Genomic DNA, 18,272 nt, shown 5'->3' with positions numbered 1-18,272 from the left:
CCTTTCCTCAGCTGTGTTTACTCCATTTACAGGACCCCAGGTGATTGATAGACAGACAAAAGAAAAGCAAGCAGATAGTAACACCCCTCTGGGAGCATCAGATAAGGGGTAACACCCAACATCATCTAGAGACCCCAAGTCTTCTCAGGCCACTTGTAATTAAAAGGACAAAGCAAGATATGCGAACCAGAGAAAAAGTAAAAGAGGGATTTTTTTTATTTATTATTAACATTTTGTTGGAACAGTGGAGTGCAATAAGGACTCTCAGAGCCGTTAAAAGTCGTCGGGTGACCTGCAGACCCCTATTTCCCAGAGCCTTGTATAAAATTGAATTTTTTAAACATAAATTACACGTAATGACGACACTGTAAAAACTAACAGTAATGGAAAGCTGTGCTGTATTTCATTAGCCTGTATTATTCCGTGCCACCTGATCCAGCCGGGCCTTGTTTATGAGTTAGTGTGTTAGCAGATGCCGATGGAAGCATTTGCTTCGACCTTGCTCTTCTCATTGGGGCATGAAATTACGACGGCAGCACCTTGATATTACAGCCATAAATACAGTAAACTGCAAATTTAAGCCAACGGCTCCTATTGTCTCCGAACATAAAGCTGATCGGTATTTATTTAAAAGGAGAACGAAAAAAAATATTATATATCACCTTGTTTATGGGTCCAGTCCCCCCCTTCCCCTAATCTGCCTTATTCACTTGGTTAAATACTAAACAAACAAACTAAATCCTCCCTATTTTCTACTGATTAAATATTCTCATGAAATGAGTATTGTCTTCAGAAAACTGGATCAAAGTATTTTCACTCGGAATAAGTAAGGGCAGGCTACTTGCTTAGCATGTCTTGAAATGGAAAAAGGAGTAAGTACTACAACTTTTCTTCTTGGTTTTCTTTGGTATATGAGAAGTTCAAAATACACAAATAAAAAGTTGCTTTTGGTCACTCATGCATATGCATGTGTAACATGTATGTGTAAGTGCATGGGGGGAAGAGGGAGAGAGGGAGGGAGGGAGAGAGGTGGGAGGGAGAGGGGGAGGGGGGAGAGAGGGAGGGAGAGAGGGAGGGAGGGAGGGAGGGGGGAGAGGGCGAGAGGGGGAGAGGGGAGGGGGAGAGGGGGGGAGGGAGGGAGAGGGAGAGGGGGAGAGGGGGAGGGGGAGAGGGGGAGGGGGAGAGGGGGAGGGGGAGAGGGAGAGGGGGAGAGGGGGAGGGGGAGAGGGAGAGGGGGAGAGGGAGAGGGGGAGAGGGAGAGGGGGAGAGGGAGAGGGGGAGAGGGAGAGGGGGAGAGGGAGAGGGGGAGAGGGAGAGGGGGAGAGGGAGGGGGAGAGGGGGAGGGGGAGAGGGGGAGGGAGAGGGGGAGGGAGAGGGGGAGGGAGAGGGGGAGGGAGAGGGGGAGGGAGAGGGGGAGGGAGAGGGGGAGGGAGAGGGGGAGGGAGAGGGGGAGGGAGAGGGGGAGGGAGAGGGGGAGAGGGGGAGAGGGGGAGAGGGGGAGAGGGGAAGTCTGTTTCCTTCTAGTTGTTCTCTATTTAAAAATACATCCTTTGTTAACATGATTTCAAAAGGAGGAGGGCAGGCATAGAAAAAAAATGCAGTAAGATTAATGGGAGAAAAAAAGAATGCATAGGATTCCTCCTCCAAGGCAGCAGGGAGAATGCCTCATTCTCCTATGGGCATTTTGGGTAAATATCCCCATTCACTGACATCATACCCCCTAAAATATCTTACGGGGAAAAAAAATCAAACACAAAGTCAAAGGACATTGGAATATCACAAAGCATATCACAGTACAAATCACAGCATTGTAAGTCACTGCAAAATGTATTTCACTGGTATTCTCAAGGCAGAGAAGATGCAGTTTCACTTGCAGTAAGAGAGGTCAGGTCTTTCTCTTTTAACATAAGGAAAGATCCTTGTTCATGTGAAGCATGCTATCTGTTTCACACACAAAAAGAGGGATACCTTAAGTAAAAAATGCCAGTGCTAAGCTATGTATTTCAGGGGACAAAGCACTAAAAGGAGAGTATGAGGAACAACGTGCAAGCAAAGTGGCTGGGTAATGGGACTCAGATTCAGAATTCTGCAGTGGAAAAGTCCTATTAAATGCAGTAGCATCACAGCTTCAACACGATATGGTCTCCTCATTTGTTAATTAATCTCCAACATATCTTCAGCTAACAGACAGCCTACTTCAACAGACACCATTTTTGCTTCAGAAGAAGCTCAAATTACAAAAAACGTAGCCAGGAACATGGCTTGAAATCAAACAAAACATGGCCAGAAGTCCTCAGAAACCTGAATTACAGAATCAGAAGGTTTGTTACAAAGCCCAGTTAAATTACTGTGCAAACAGTATATGCAAAAACACAATGAAACTTGAATCTTAGGTAGTTTCTTCTAAAGACCTGTGTATTACAGAGTAATTCGAGGAATACCGTAATCAGCCAAAAAAAAAAGAAAATCCACAGAAGAAACAAGCCTCTTTGTAACACAAATAAAAAATCTCTCCTAAAAATGGAAGGAAAGTGCTTCCTATCATCATCTAGAGGGTTTATTTTTAGGTCTCTTGCCTGCAGCCTTTCCTTTCTATTATCATACAAGCAGAAGTACAGTATCTGATAGAAAGTAAAGTCTCTTTCAAGCAGATAATGCTGGAGTAAGTCAATGCCTGTCTACTACACACTAGTACTGAAGAGACAATACATTTGACTAAGCTGGAAGCTAATGTTGTAACAGGGAACAGAGGACATCTAATTCAGCCAGTACATGATGCGAGAACACTACATGGAGGATCAAAAGCCTCCATACATTTGAAATGATTTCAAATTAATATCTGCCTTGGGGTTTGAAGACTCTATGCCAAGATGCCAATTCCAAGGTAGAGCAATATATCAGGAATGGAAGATGACCAAGGCACTGTCATTTGTTAAGAGAGGTCTGTATTGGGCAGAAAACCCAGACAGTGGAAGACACACTACTCTAGTAACCATAATGCTGTCATAAATTGTTGCAATAACTGACAACCTCTCTAGAAATAAGGCTATACATTCAGAGAAAACAAATGTCAGATATACCAAATGGGTAAGTTCCAAAGCATAATACTTGTTTTATAATACCCCTTAGAGACCCCAAAAGGCATTCATTGTGCCAGGTACTGTACAAAAGTACAGTAGAAGGCAGCCTGTCCCAAAGCATTTAACTGTCTACGTGAATGGAAGACAGAAAGGAAAAACATAGGCACACATAAATCAAGTAACTTACCTAGAGTACACAGCAGGTCAATGAAATTTCCTTTCTATTAAACTGGAAACTACAACAAAAAACATTCTATAAAGGTGAAAGGAGATTAATTTCTTCTACAAGTTCATTTCTAAAAGTAGAATAGTTTGGTACACAGCACATCACTAAACTTCAAAAATCCTTATATTCCCAAAACTTAGCACAAACGTTAAGAACAGCAACGTTAGAAAGCATTTGGGCTTCAGATACATTTACTTTACGTGAAAGAAAAATATTTTGTTAAACAACTTGTTGAGCAATAGTGACAAAATGATCGTCCTTTGCTCTTTAATCCGTGACATTATCTTTCAGAGTGTTTAAGGAAAAAGCCAGAGGTTCTCTTAATTCAGGTATAGTAAAAGTCTAATAATAGGAGGTTTCGTTTTGATCTGCCTTCAGAATTCCAACATTGATCTATATTTCCAGCTCAAATGAAATGAGTTGAACTACCCAAGTCAGATAAGTTATAGCACTGAAGTAAAATGACCAGCTTGGAGGATATGCAGTCAACCAGACATCAGTAATTCCAATACCTCCTTTGTTCTTGCAGCAAAGAAGAATGAGGCCTTCCAGCAGTACAGGCCTGAATATGGTGCACATGAGATTTGACCTAGAAGACTGGCCCTAATGTGGAATGACTCCAAATCAGAAACCACCACAGATCTGTTATTACTGGAGCAGACTAGCCAGAAATTCTAGACCCAGACTCTTTCTTTTTCCCAACTCTGAGGTTCAAAAGAAAGGAACTGTGTAAAAGAACAGCAATTTCAAGATATTATAAGGAATTCTTTTAACCACTTTTGTCAGGATGGCTGAAGGATGGCTGAATTTTACATGCCAGAATGAGAAGGTCTGTTCTGATGCACCATTCTCAGTTCTTTACATTACTCTAGAATTTCTGATTGCCCCTAAAGCACTAGTAGGGGATCTGGATTTTCTACAGTAGGCAATAACTTTCAGAGAGTACCCTCTACAGACTAAAATGAACTGCAATGGAAAGAGCAACTTGCCTTGATAGTACTTACTTGCGCTTTCACTTTCAAGACTTTAAACCTTAGAAAGGAACAGAACAAACACATCAGTCTAGACTGAGCCCATGAAAAATCATAGAAAGTGTATACTTAATAAATGTTTAGTGTTTGAAGAAAGCACAGAATGGAAACACAGAGTATGCAGTACCACATACCAGTACCACAGTGCACACTGTGCCCTCTCTATGCCAGAGCGTGTTGCTATAAGGTGGATAGAGAGCAGTATCTACAGCATCATGTTTCTAAGCACATGGAAAAATATATGGAAGTATATATGGAAGAGTATATAAAAGAATAAAGAAACCAACAAAGGGTGAGGAGCCATGAACGCAAGAATTTATATCCTTTTTCTGACAGATTTCCTCATAACCTTATGGAGTGACTTTGCTCGTCTAAACCAGTTTCCCCATCTATAAAGTAGAATCAGTGCTAGAAACCTAAGAGTCAGGTGTCCAGCATGTCTCACAGCACTGAGAAGATAAGCACAGTTAAGAAAAATACATGTAAATACTATATATTTGATTATTATGGTATGACTGTTTCAGGTAAATCTGGTTTGCATTTTCCCCCAAAAGACAGGGATACCAACACACCATTATGAAAAGGCATGTCAGCAAGTATTCATTATAGATTATAAATCACCCTCGTTCTTCTTTCTTTCGTTTTAGAGAAATTTTTTTACGTGCCATTAAAATATTGTTTGCTGAATGCTACTACAAAGCTAGCCACCTGTAAAATTAAAGGCTGATGCTGCCAATAACAGTGTTGAAATGCCTTCTGTTTAAAAGGCAAATTTACTTTGTAATTTTTAACACAACTGTAAAAATATTTCTCCACCCACCCTTCACAGTTTTGTTGGTTACATTGCATCCATTTAGACAACGACCATCTATGTCATCACACAGGATGTTAATCTTGGGTGCAGAAGAAAGAAACAATAGCAAATGAACTTTTAAGAAACCAAGACTACACATTCGAACAGTGACCTTAGCGATAAAAGAAAAGTAAAGACAAAAAACATAGGGGGTGAGTCAACAAAACAGCAGAATAGTTTCAAAAGATCATTTTTTATCTTTTAGTTTATTTATTGTTATTTTTTTCTCCCTATGTGCCTTCAGCAGCTCTTCCGAGTTCTGAAGAAAATCAAAGGAGTCTGGAGTCGCCCAAAGGACGACTAATGCTAACAATACTAAAAATAATGAGGTTAAGTGGTGGAAAAACTATGGTGACCACACACAGAGAACTGGAGTAGTAAGGTACCAAAGAAGTTTCATCATTGCTCCCTCGGGACATGCGCAGAACATACTAACTGCTTCTAGCTCTCTAGGGTTCCGATTACCATGCCAAACACACCTCCAGAGTTTCCTTATTAGTATAATAAAAAGCCTCTACACATTAGGGTTCTATTCCCAGCCTTGCTATTGACCTTGTGTAGGTCATTTAACCTCCGTCTGCCTCAGTTTCTACATCTGTGAAACAGGATTAATATTACATGATATCCTTTGTAAAATTTGTAAGATTGACACTGATGATTATCACAAAGAATAACTGACGGTTTTAAGAATCTGTACATACATTAGGTGCATTTGAGCTATGCAAGGTATTTGCAACAAATAATTGATTCAAGTAACTTTAACCTCTTTAGCCTTTTTTTTTTTTTTTTTTTTTTTTTTTTGCTTTTGATTATCTTTGGTAATACTTCAGGATTTCTAACTTGCAACAAACTATGCAAGTACTCAAGTTTGTGCTTTGCTTTGACTGGGTGCTAAAATACATGGCATTTCTCTGGGCTCCCTTCAGGTAAATGTTGCCCTCAAAATCCAATTGCTGGAGTTGAATGTTCACAGTGGGAATATCAAAACATTTTTTATGAACATTGTTGCCTTCTAGTGTCTCATGAAATTCCAGCCCAGGAGTTAAAACAGGAGTGGCTGGAACAAAACAAAAATTTTTTTTGTTGGAAAAAAAAGAATCACCTCACAAATAATAAGGGAGTAAATAAAAATGGAAAGATAAGCCTTTCTGGGCACTGCATAAGAATGTGTCTCCTTCCCAGTGTGCTGGAAGGCTAATCAACACCATTAAATAGGGATGCCCAAACAGCTATTCAGAGAGCCACGGATCAGCAATAAAGGCCCAAGGACATGCCTTGCAGATTGCTGCCATTCCATACAAGTCTGCAAGCTACAGTCTTGAAGCACAGGAGTCATGCCAGGCACAGGTGGAACACGGTTGCAGGGAAAGCTACTGTCTGAAATGATGTTTAAGGGGCAGTTGTCTGGGCAGGAGCGTCAGCCCTGTTCCCTCAAGGATGACAGTCCCCGTGTTCCTGAGTGCCAAGTCCAATGAGCGGATAGAACAACTTACCCTATCTATAGATAGAACAACTTACCCTTTACAGCCACTGCAGTAGAAGATGTTCATCAAAAGGACTCCAATCCTTTTCTTCCCCATTTCATCCCTTGTTTTCTTTTACTGCTACTCTTGTCTATCTCAGATGGCCCTACATGAAAAAAGCTCTCCTTTTACAATGCAGTATCTAGGATGAGGTGAGGCCCTGACTCTGCAGATAACCTCACAAATGGACAAAAGCAGCTTGTGTTCTTACTGACAGTGCACTTGCTAGTAAATACCAACCTCAAGGCTATTCTCAGTAAACACACTGCCATCCCTAGCTTCTAAAATACACACACACATATACATGCACGCACTTGCTTTCCCCGACACTGAACTCACACCTCACAAACAAATTATTTAACTACTTTATCCCCCAAGGAAGAGAGTGATCATTTCAAATGCAGCTCCCTGCTCGTCTCTCACATACACGCAACGGCCTGATAGGTTAAATGCTGCCATTTAATTACAGTAATGGAAGCTGCTATTTTTTGGTTCCCTTGAATTCTCCCTCGCTCTCTTTTTTAAACATATTCAGAGTCATCTTTTAAACATGTATTTTATATTTCTGAGTTTTAACAGCTGCATTCTCCTGGTTACTTGAAGAGCAAGAGCAATGATGTTCTTCTCTGTACCTCGGAGTAACTAGCCTTTTAAATGCTACATAGAAAGGAAGACAGGTCAGGGGGATGTAGTAAAAGGGATAAATGCTAACACTGCAGAGGCCAATCTGTCCCTTCATTTACTTAGATGGTTTATGTTGATTTTGTTGAATACAATGAGCTCAACTCCCACTCCCCCCCCCCCCCCCCCACACACACACAAAGCAGGTGGGGCCTGGAGAGGACAAACACAGAAATGTTTTGAGTAATTATATTGTAAATACTATAAACATCAGTACATCACATTAAGCGTATGGCATGGTATGGTAATACATATCTTGGACTAAGAGCCAGAATTACCTCAGATCTAACTGCTCTTAATATATTTGACTCAGTTTCCCCATCTAAAATAGAGATGATATTTCCTCTGCATCCCACTGAAGTTTGAAAACTGTTTGAAGAATGTAAAGGTCTAACCCAAAAGTACATGAAATGAGACTTATAATCTTTCCAATCCACAAGAGGTGCCACAAGGCTTAGTCAGTTAATATTTGTAGAGTACTCTGAATATGCAAAGTAGTATAGAAGTAAGGAATATACATTTGTTAAATTCTTGAGTATGCTGAAAAACAATTTTTTCTCCAGTGAATTCAGGGAGGGGGCTGTAACTGGCCACAGATTAGAGGGTTTTATGATTAATTATTATTGGAGGAGGACAGATATCACAGTATTACATGGGTAATGCAATAACTATTCTTGAATTTTACGTTTTATATTGCATGGCAATTAAAAAAACCTAGAAGCAAAGCATAAGTACTTTCAAGTCAAAATAAATTCTTACCTATTCTAAGACCCCAACACTCCTAGAAAAATACCTATATTACACCTATCCTCAACTTTATTTGTCCTCTAAATGTGAAAAGCTTATTTATTTGTTCAGTGGCAGTTGGGTCACAATCAGCCAGCCAGCCATGCAGGGATATTGCCCATCTTCATTCTCTGGTACAGATATCCACTGGTGTCTCTTAAGGGTGGAATCTTAAAAGGTGAGGCAAGGCAGAGACAAAGACAAATTTAATTTTATCACCGTAAAAAGGGACATTTCCACATGGGCAGCAAGGACATGAATATCATGTGTATGTGGGGGCAGGGGGGGAATTATAAACGCATTTTTGGCGAAATTCAATAAAGCTGATTCCACTGCATAAGGTCAGCAATTTACTTTTAAAAAATGATATGATTGCAACTTTTAATATAACCCATGTATTTGCTGCAAGATGCTCTAGAAGATTGTGTAATGTAACCACCCGACCTCTCCACAGGAGCAGAGATCACCCCATTTACCCTTTATTGTCTTGCTGAAAGCAATGCACATTTGCACAGCATGACAAAGTCAACAGCTTTTACTTAAGAGAGCCTCAGATTTCATTGAGAATGAATTCTCTGCTCTCCTCCTAGGGGATCAAAGTCTTGCCTGGACTAGGCTCCATCAGAAGGAATAGAAAAGAATGATCCAAAGACTAAATTCCCCTTTTAGCTAAAGAAAGATCTCCCTCCAGGTTAAAACTAAGAGGGAACAGTGGGTAGCAGAAAAGTGAATAATATGATTTCATGTCCACGGGTATTCAAGATGTGGTTTGAAACTGTAGAAATGGTGTGTAAGAGAACCTGGAGAATTATCTAATACAGGAACTTATTTTATCTTTCCTATCAGGAAAGTATTATTAGGCTTGAGACGGATTTCAGCAGAAGAGCAACACAGATTATCCCGATTACACTCCTCGTTTTAGCCCCAAGAGAGAAGGCTGTCTCTTTAGACTTAGAAGAGCAGGTTATTTCACAGAACAGACCAGTGACTGAATCCCTTCACTTGCTCCAGGAAGACTGCAGGGAAACCCTGGGCTGCATGACCATGAAGAGCACATTCTTTCTATCACACAGTATTTTTATATGAATGTACACATACTCCTTCTAGTGTCTCAAGGTGAAGCTGGCTTCAAAGGTCAGAGCTGCAGGGCTGGATTAGGATTGCACGCAATCTGCCTGAGCCTTGACATTTTGACATTCTAAAGTTTGCAGCTCTCCCCTCCCATACATGGCTGACAGAGGTAAATTCTTAACCTCTCCACAAGTGCAGCTCTTCCTGCAGCAAGCAACTTCAAAAATCACATGCTGCAGCATCAACTGCTGTGCTGCAACAGCTCTGAGACAAGTATATCAAAGCAGTTCATAAGCATAAGTAAGCTAAATCTTACTATGTCCATGATGCAAAAGTGATAATTAACCCCATTTTACAGATGGGGAAGTTGACCAAGTAACTTGCCCAAAAGTCAAGCAGTCATATCTCAGATGTCCAATGCCTGCTCTTCGATTGTAACTACAAAAGTGACTTTCTCTGGCACTCTGCATTTACTCTTTCACTTAAAAATATGATAGACAAATTCTTAAATTTACAAATCAGAGTTAGGGTCTGTGTCTTTTTTGCCCATCTCTAAAGCTAGCGATTTCAGGACTCAGGATATAAGCGACTATTCTTACATCATCTTCCAGAATAGAATTCAACCCACTCTGCTGTAATCATATTGTTTTTTCAGTGCTAGCAGGAATGGAAATATTATTTTGACAGTAAACAAGGCAGATATGACTCAAAACACACTCCATGAGCAATAGGAGTTAATTTTGCAAAGCCATTTTTAACGGCTCTGTTACATTACGTAGTTACTGTCAGATAGCCAAGTGGAGAGTCACTATTAAAGCCATGACATTCCAATTATTTGTTAAAATTAAGCTTACAATTAATATTTTGGAGCCTATACAACTTCCTGGGCACCAGACCAGTATGTTCCAATTCATCAATAATTTTCAAGCTGCAAAAACATTGCAAAGGTGGTTCTGGACTCTTCACTGAAATGCTGGGGAATTTCTGTGGGCCAAGAGAAACAGGAGATGCGGCTGACTGTTCTGAGAATGCACTCTAAATGAATCATCTCTCTCGTTCTCTGGAGTGTGTATCTAAATGGTTCAAGATCACTGTAGGTTGAGCCTGAAGCGAGAGAGAGAGAGAGAGAGGCTATTACAACGAATGCGACTGGCACTCTCTGTTATAGAACAAATAAATGTGCATTTAGAGGATGTCAAATTTGAGAGTCTCTCCATCAATGGCTTCTTCGCAACATCATTAAAACATCAAAGGGGTGCCTCTTGTGAGGCACCTTCTCAAGGCTTCACATAGAAGCCAAAGAAAAAGTCATTCAGATTTTCATCTTTTTAATATTAAATATCAGATCTCATATCAAAGCCCTTTCAAAAAATCTTACTTAAAGCAATACCTTGTGAAGGTTAGTAGACCTTAAGTTTTCCTTGACTTTTTTCTTCTTCCTTTAAACATGCCCAAGTAGGACTTTTCCCCCCATGTTCAGGAACATACTAACAGAGTTCAGAGCCAGTAGTTGAACTTAGAAGCACTGGATAATGCAAGATGATAAGCTTGTTGGAGCCATCCATTAACAACAATAGTGGATTTACCTGCTTGTGGAAAACACTTCCATAAAGGAGGGTTTCAGTTCCCACTAAAGCTAGTTAACAAATTTCCAGCATGTATATATATTTTTAACAAAGTGTTCCTTCAAAAAAAACCCAAAGCGTTCTGGAGAAAAGTAATGATTTCATAAAAATTCGACAACCAATTTTCTAAATATTTTAACTGTAATATTATGGAACATATTATATTATTCTGTCGATCTCTTTTATTACCAATTGCAATATAAAAGACTTTCACCTAATCAATATAAAATGGTTTGATGAGTGTAGAATATTTCATTTCAAGAAAAGCCTGAGATTTTAAATGCTAATCCCAACTTAATATAAAAACAAATTTCCAGATCTCAGTATTTCCAGTGGGATAGAAACAAGTTGGTCAACCTAGTTTTTAGATTCTAAAATAACAATTCTTCTAAATAGTTCTTCTAAAACAACAATTTCATCTGTAAGCAAGTATAGTTTCCATCAAACACACACACATTTTTCTTAATCATTTGGCTATACTGATCATTAAAAGGTAGCAAACACTACAGGATTATATTTCTTTGTACACAGTATCACATAGCTAGTTACGCCTAAACTTATGTCAAGTGTTTTTCTTCCTTCTCTTAAATCACTAGTGACTCGGACAATAATCAAAGATGAGACAATTTCCCCCTGTGGATAGGGACTAAATAGCTTCCTTTTCCAAACTTCCTTCCAAATCTTGAAGAATAATAGGGATGGTTTTCTATCCACTTTAAAGGTTTTCTTCTAGACTCTCTGAACAACCCAAAGAATAACCATGTCTCACTGATACCACAGGATGTCCTACAGTATATCATTTGATCAAGTTTTGTTGTCACTGCTGCTGCAGGTCTCCTCTTGAAAGCCATGAAGCCATGAAAATCTGTAGAGTTCATGACAAGTTCAGACATATAACACAAGTAGTGGTAAAATTGATGGGGGAAAAGAGTCAGCGTGATGAATAGGCTGGTGCTGAACAGCGGGTGACAGATATGCACACAAGAGACTGGCAAGACAGGAAGACATCTCCTTCACAGCAGATGGATGGAGATTCTCAATCACTTTCAGGAAGAGAAAAAAAGGCAACTAATACACCATACAGAACTGTGGTACTAATTTCTGGATCATGAACACATTTATACTTCTGGGTCATGAGCCTCTGGCAGTGGAAATCTTCTTCCTTATATATTGAACATTATCAGCATTGGGCAAACATAGCAGACTGCCAGAAACAAATATGGCTGTAGATAATGCTGATTCAGATAGAAACTGTTGTGAGTTTGTTGGCATTGAAAAGCATTCATTCTCTCACTCTCCATTCTATGGGTCCCTACTAAGTTCCTTGGGACAAACAGGATTTCCCCAGATATGCAGGGTTGTATTAACCAAAAGCATGGATTCGAGGCACCTAAAAAACAAACTGGTAGCAGGAACAGGTGTGGGACATATTTTTCTTTAACTTAAGCAAAGTATTATAAAGGGACATTAAGCTGTCTTTCAAACAAGTCATAAGCACAGGCCTAAGCATCTTTAGTAATTAAATACCCCATAGTGCTTTTCAAGAATCTTAGCAAATTTTTTACTCAGTAATTACATTCTCTATCCCTAAAGCTCCCTCTGCAAAATCGTTTAGATAAAGTATTTTTCATTTCCTCTCCTCAAAACCATGTAGTGATGTTAAACAGCTGCTGTCCTCTACCTCAGAGGTGGATGCATTTCAGTGGCAAGCACAGCAAAATCTAGATAACCCTATATACACCATGAAGTATGCTTGATGCAAATGGCTGCAAAGCTTCAGTGGTTAATGGGTACAATGTACTCTGAGGTCCTCAAATGAAAAGCATTATGAAAATGGAGAATGCACCTTGACTTCCCTTTAGCCTGAACAATTATTTTTGTATGTCTATACAAGCTTTTAAACTTGCTCTATGCTCCTTGAGTGCCTTTAATCTTCAGAAAGCACACCCTCCCTGGTTCCACCTATGCCAGTGGACTTTCTCTCATTCTGGATAAAGTATTTTGTTCTAGATGCTTAATATACCAAGTATATTCTTGCAAGTATAAAATATATTTTTACCAATACCTGAATTCCAGGTCTCACTTGTAGTTTTGCATGTACAAGTGATGAGGTCTGCTCAGGCATTTGCACAGAACACTAATCAGACAGCCAGGGAACCAGTTACCCTATCTGCAGGTACAAAAAAGGGCAAGCATTCACACACACCATCAGTTGTGAAGCCCAGTCTTTACTCCCTTTCTTCACCACCTCTCAAATCCACATCCTATCAACACACCTGAGAAGAATGACAAGTCACCTAGCATTCCTTGAATAGCCTACACATATGGCCTGATCACACATTCTTGTATCAAACTGGTCACTTCCAAAGAAGCATAAGGTGTGGAGGGGCCATAGCAGTTTGGCTCAAATAGGTATTTTGCGAGTACATATTACTAACTGGATTGTTTTTGTATGAGTTGTCACTGGACTCTACCGGCTCACACTGTATTTTGTGCTCAAGGAAAAGCTTTGTAAAAACTGTTCAAGCTTCACTGAGACATGTTAAGGAATTAATTACAAAGTAAAGCTGAAGGAGAAAATTAATTTTGGAAACACAAGAGGTTACTTTTCTTTTCCTCCCTTTTCTGGAAGTGGGGGAGGAAAGGCAGTTATTTTCATCTTCGTCCTGGGGGCAGAAGCTGGGAGCTGTCCAGTCGATAACCTGGCCATCAGAACAAGGTTTGTAATTAAAAGGTCAGTGACCTGGAAAGCTAGGCCCTCACTCTCAGGGCTTCTCAGTAATGATGGCACTATTAAATTAAGACTGTTATGAAATCAATGCTAAAAAAGCTTTCATGGTAACGAGATTCCATTCAAGGACATGCAAACTGCCTCATGAAATGGACTTAAATTATAAAAAAGAAAAGTAATAAAAGAGGGTTAAATTGAAATCTGCTGAAGAATTCACATCCTTTAAGGCTCTCCAGCAGTAGGCTGTGCCCCCTTCTCTCAGGTCCTGAAGGTGATCCACATGTGTTTCTTTGACAAAGAGGAAAAGACAGGGGTTCAACTTCCAGGAATGCAGATTACAGAAGGAGGAACAGAAGTAAGTTGTTTTTCTACTGGAGATTCTTGGGTTTGTGGCATTTGTTTCAGTGGAATCAAGTATCTTCAAGCTCTAAATGGGAAAGGCTGTGTAAATTAAATAGTTTCCCTGTCTCCTCAGAAATCATCATAGCCTGATACCTTGACAATGGCATAAGTTTCTGGAACTGTCTTGCACTGCAAAAAGCTGTGCAAGACCCATAGGAGAACCTATCTTAGTAACTCACTTCCTCACAGTCAAAATAGTGAAACAGATGAGTTGAAACAACATGTAAAAGGGCAAAACTTCCAACAACCTCCTGCTCATCTCACCAAGCAAGAGTTTTATTCCTCTTGGAAGCAGGTAGCCTGTATATACAAAAGACTAATCAAAGCAGCAGGTCTTCTGAACTGTCCTGCCTTCTGGATGGACATTTTCTCAATATAGAAAGTTCAAGTTCAACAATGATACATTTACTTGCCCTAATGCACTTCCATTCTCCCATCACTATAGTGTCTGAACTCCTCATATGCTTTCACATCTCCCCACAATCCAACTCTGAGAAGGCATTACGGTACTCATTTTACAGATGAAGAGAACAAGCAACTGAGAAAAAAGTTTTTCACCCAAGGTTACACAAGAAGTCTATAACCTAGAAGTTACTCCCGTCCCTGCTTCACAAGACTAGCACCCTGAATAATGGAGCTCCACATGTATAGTAGTACATTTCTACCCCCATTCCCTATCTTGCCAGAATTTACAGATTCAGAGTGCACAAAATTAACAAGCCATATGAGATACCGGATGGGTAGCTGAGCAGTACAGGACATCTGAGGCACAACAGTTAGATGACAGACACATTTCCACAAGGGTTTAAACCCCACATGCTGTCTAATTACTCCCAAGGCGCCGCTGATTCTGTGGCATGTCATCAGCAGAATCAGCGAGTTGGACAAAAAACAAACAGCATCTTTTTTTCCTTTCTTTTCTTTCAGATACTCTGAAGGGAAACAGCTGTTTTTCCCTTCATCTGAAGAAGTTCATGATAAAAAGGAGGAAATGTCATAAATTACATAAAATGCCAATGTAAGCTTCAAAGAAAATGATAAATGATTCTAATAACTTCATGTTTCTCATTAATGCCTCTGTATTTGAGAGTTTAAAAGTGCTCAAGACAACACAGAAATCTCATCCAGCTTTTGAAGGACCTTTTACAAATCCAGGACACTCTCTCTCTCCCAGTTGTCATCAACACCATCATCCCATGGTGTCCCGTTCCTAAGAGAGCAGTTCAGCAAACCTCTGTCCTGCAAGTAACCAGCCCCTGCAACTGCTCTTTCACCCAATCCAGCTGATAATTCTAAAGTAACTTTAACTTCTCACTGAACTGACACATACTACAAGAACCTCAATTCCTATATTAAATACTATTAAAAGAAAACAAAATTGGATTGCCCTTTTTAGGAAAGAGATGTTTACAAAAAGAAAAAGAAAAAAAAAGTAATTCAAGGCAAAACCATCTCTGCAAGTCTCAGAAGTAAAATTTCTTAGGCAAAGCTGAGATTGCAGGATCTGAAAGCTCACCCATTGCTAATGCTCCAATCCTATTCCTGTAGCCTACATGGGCTGCAGTGGGGTAGTGGAAAGCTCCCATAGGGGCCAGACACCTGGCCTTTTCCCTCTACCCTCACAGATATAGAGTAGTCTAGCACCATTCTCTCTACAGCAGGAGCTTTTAACCAGTGGGGACTCACAGACCACCCGTGCAGGGTTCCATGAAAGTAACTACAAAAGGTAAGTACATGTACAGTGTTCCATTATCTACAGACATGAAGATTCAGGAGTTTGCCCTTCCACTGAAATTCTTCTGGGGTTCATGAAAAGACCAAAGCCTTCCCCTACACAGCAAGTCCTGGTGGAACAATCCTGGACCAGAGTAACTTGGAAAAAAACTAAAAGAGTGTCTCTGTAATAGTCCATAAAAAATATTTACAAAGCTAATTTTAATAGGGAGTCTTGTAAAATTAAATGGTTTCTATACAGAAAATGCTTTTTTGACTGGTAGCAGGGCCTTCTGTATTGTAAAATGGGGATAACATTGTCATTGGGATGATGATTGTATATCAGAGTATAGCAGGAACAGCTTACCAAAACGTGCAATCCTTCACTTAGCTAGGGTTGAACTAGCCACAACATCTAGGCTTCAAGAATAATTGCCTCCATCTGTTAAGGCACACAGGTACAATGACAGTATGTACTCCCTGCTCTCGAGCACCAAATAGAGGTCATGCTGTAAGCTTAGTGGTCAGATTCCATATGGCCATACTTCCAATGATTGCTGGGTACAGGCACTACTAGACACTGCTCCTTCCTATCTCTTACTGTTAAGTTTTCGAACAAATAATTATCACAAAGGGAAGTACAGCAAATTAACAAACAGGAACAAACAGCTCTACCAAACCATTTTTGCTCTTTAGTAATTATTAGTCAAGTAATTCATAAGTAGCATTAGTCAGGCCACAGTTTCTCTCTGCCCAACCTTCCTCTTCTCCCAGTCAGGGATTTATTAAAATTAAACAGATTAGATGGAGCTCCTGATACTAAAAACTGTTCAGCGAAGCCTGCGGTGGGGAAGTGCAGAGCAAACACCAGAGACATTTGTCTCTAAATTGCTCTAAATACCTTCTGCAAATGAAATTCTAACCCAGCTGTGTTGAGAGAGAAAATGAGGAATAACTGGTCATTGTCAGCAGAGAAGAAGATCAAGCGGTTATAATATTGCACGATATACTGGGGGCTAAGGATCTCTCGGCAACAATAGATTTTGTATCAGGTTACCCCGGGTAATCAGCACAGCTTTTAGGCTCAGCTTTCCCTTGCTTCATTGCTTCGATGATAGAGTTGAAATCCCCAAGCTTTTATGATTAATTACTCCCCGTAGGTCCACATATTTCAGCGAAAAACTCATGGAGCACAGCAGCCAACAGGCTCCAAATTTTAATGCCATCCTGATGGCAGGGCAGGGCAGGGCAAGCAGTGTTGTTGGAATGCTAACTGGCACTAGGACAAGGAGCGAGAGGACCACATTCAAACTGATGTACCTGTGAACTACTTATCATGACAACATTGCGAAAACAATGCCATTGTCTGCCATTCCCTTTCAGATCTTTTGCTGTTCAAGATGAGCAGTGGTGCCTATACTTGAATTCCCTATCTCAGGATATCAGGTCTCACATATCTCAATAAACAGTTCATATCCTCAGTCAGATTAATATGTATTTCATGGGTTTCCCTGATTTTCAAAACTAAAGATCTTTAGCTATAGAATTCAATATACCCTGAAGCACTGATGACTTCGATGTATAAGTGGTCACTCTCCTCTCAATTTTGGAGTTTGTATTTTCAGGATCATTCCAACTGCTTAAAGTGCTCCATAGTGCATGTAATTTACTCCAAGACAAGACCCTCTGTAGCTTTTACATTTTGCATTAAAGATGTAAGCAGTGTGGTCTGAGAAGGGTATCATGAACTTCACTTGAAAAGCACTGTAAGTTGCTGGCTAAAAACTTTATATTGAAGGAAAAAAGACTTAGTTGCTTTATGAATCAGAAATAATAATAATAATAAAAATCTCAGTAGGCAATTCCATCCATCTGAGAGTGTATTAGATTTGTCAGGATCTGTTCAATGCCTGCAGTAAAAAAGGGGCTAAACGTAGTTTGCAGTTTACCATTTCAGCCTGAAAGTCAGGATGACCCCAAGCCTGACCTTAACCTAAGCTTGTGTACTTTTACCAAGTCCTTCGCTCTTCATTCATCTCTGGCTCTCCTCTAAAGCATTTGACCTTTTCACCCAGAAGCTGGTCATTCTAAAGCCAATATCACAAAGGGTTAGAACTGACCAACTAGTCCATAATTGTAAACTATCCTCACTTCAGAAAATATCTAATAATAGTTAACCCTAGAACTTCCAATGTGTCTTCTGTATTCTACAGTTCCACATCTGGTGCCAATATTGCTCTAGTCAGTATGGAAGAAAACAGAGTGGTATTTCTCACAAACTTCAAATCTTTTTCTGAAACAGACCATCTCCCTTATCCTTAGCATCTAATTTTCCATTGCAATGCGTTCTGGCTTTAACTCTAACTTAAACTCCCTCGTTATCATTGAGACCACAGACTTAGTGTCCATACCTTTCTTCTTGAGAAACGCTCTTCTGGTTGCAAGTGGACTTTGGCGGACTCGGGGATTCTGTAAAAACTTCACTGCAGTCACAATCTGGTGAGGGTAAGAGGATTGGAGAAACAGAAGAAAGAAAAGAACCAAGTTAGG

At 39.9% G+C, this 18,272-nt stretch overlaps 1 protein-coding gene across 2 annotated transcripts in view; it reads right to left on the bottom strand.

Annotated features, from left to right (window-relative positions):
* Positions 1-18,272, bottom strand: part of PEX14 (peroxisomal biogenesis factor 14) — an 81,210-nt gene that overhangs the window by 24,835 nt on the left and 38,103 nt on the right. For both annotated transcript variants that reach the window (XM_026095554.2, XM_064525587.1), the window contains exon 3: positions 18,134-18,218. In XM_026095554.2, the coding sequence (XP_025951339.1) occupies positions 18,134-18,218 (85 nt within the window). The remainder of the gene's footprint in view (positions 1-18,133; positions 18,219-18,272) is intronic.

The sequence above is a fragment of the Dromaius novaehollandiae genome, chromosome 24 (genome assembly GCF_036370855.1).
Source record: "Dromaius novaehollandiae isolate bDroNov1 chromosome 24, bDroNov1.hap1, whole genome shotgun sequence".
In the NCBI taxonomy this organism is placed as follows: domain Eukaryota; kingdom Metazoa; phylum Chordata; class Aves; order Casuariiformes; family Dromaiidae; genus Dromaius; species Dromaius novaehollandiae.
Note: the sequence above shows the minus strand (reverse complement) of the source record. Positions and strands in the feature narration are given on the sequence as shown.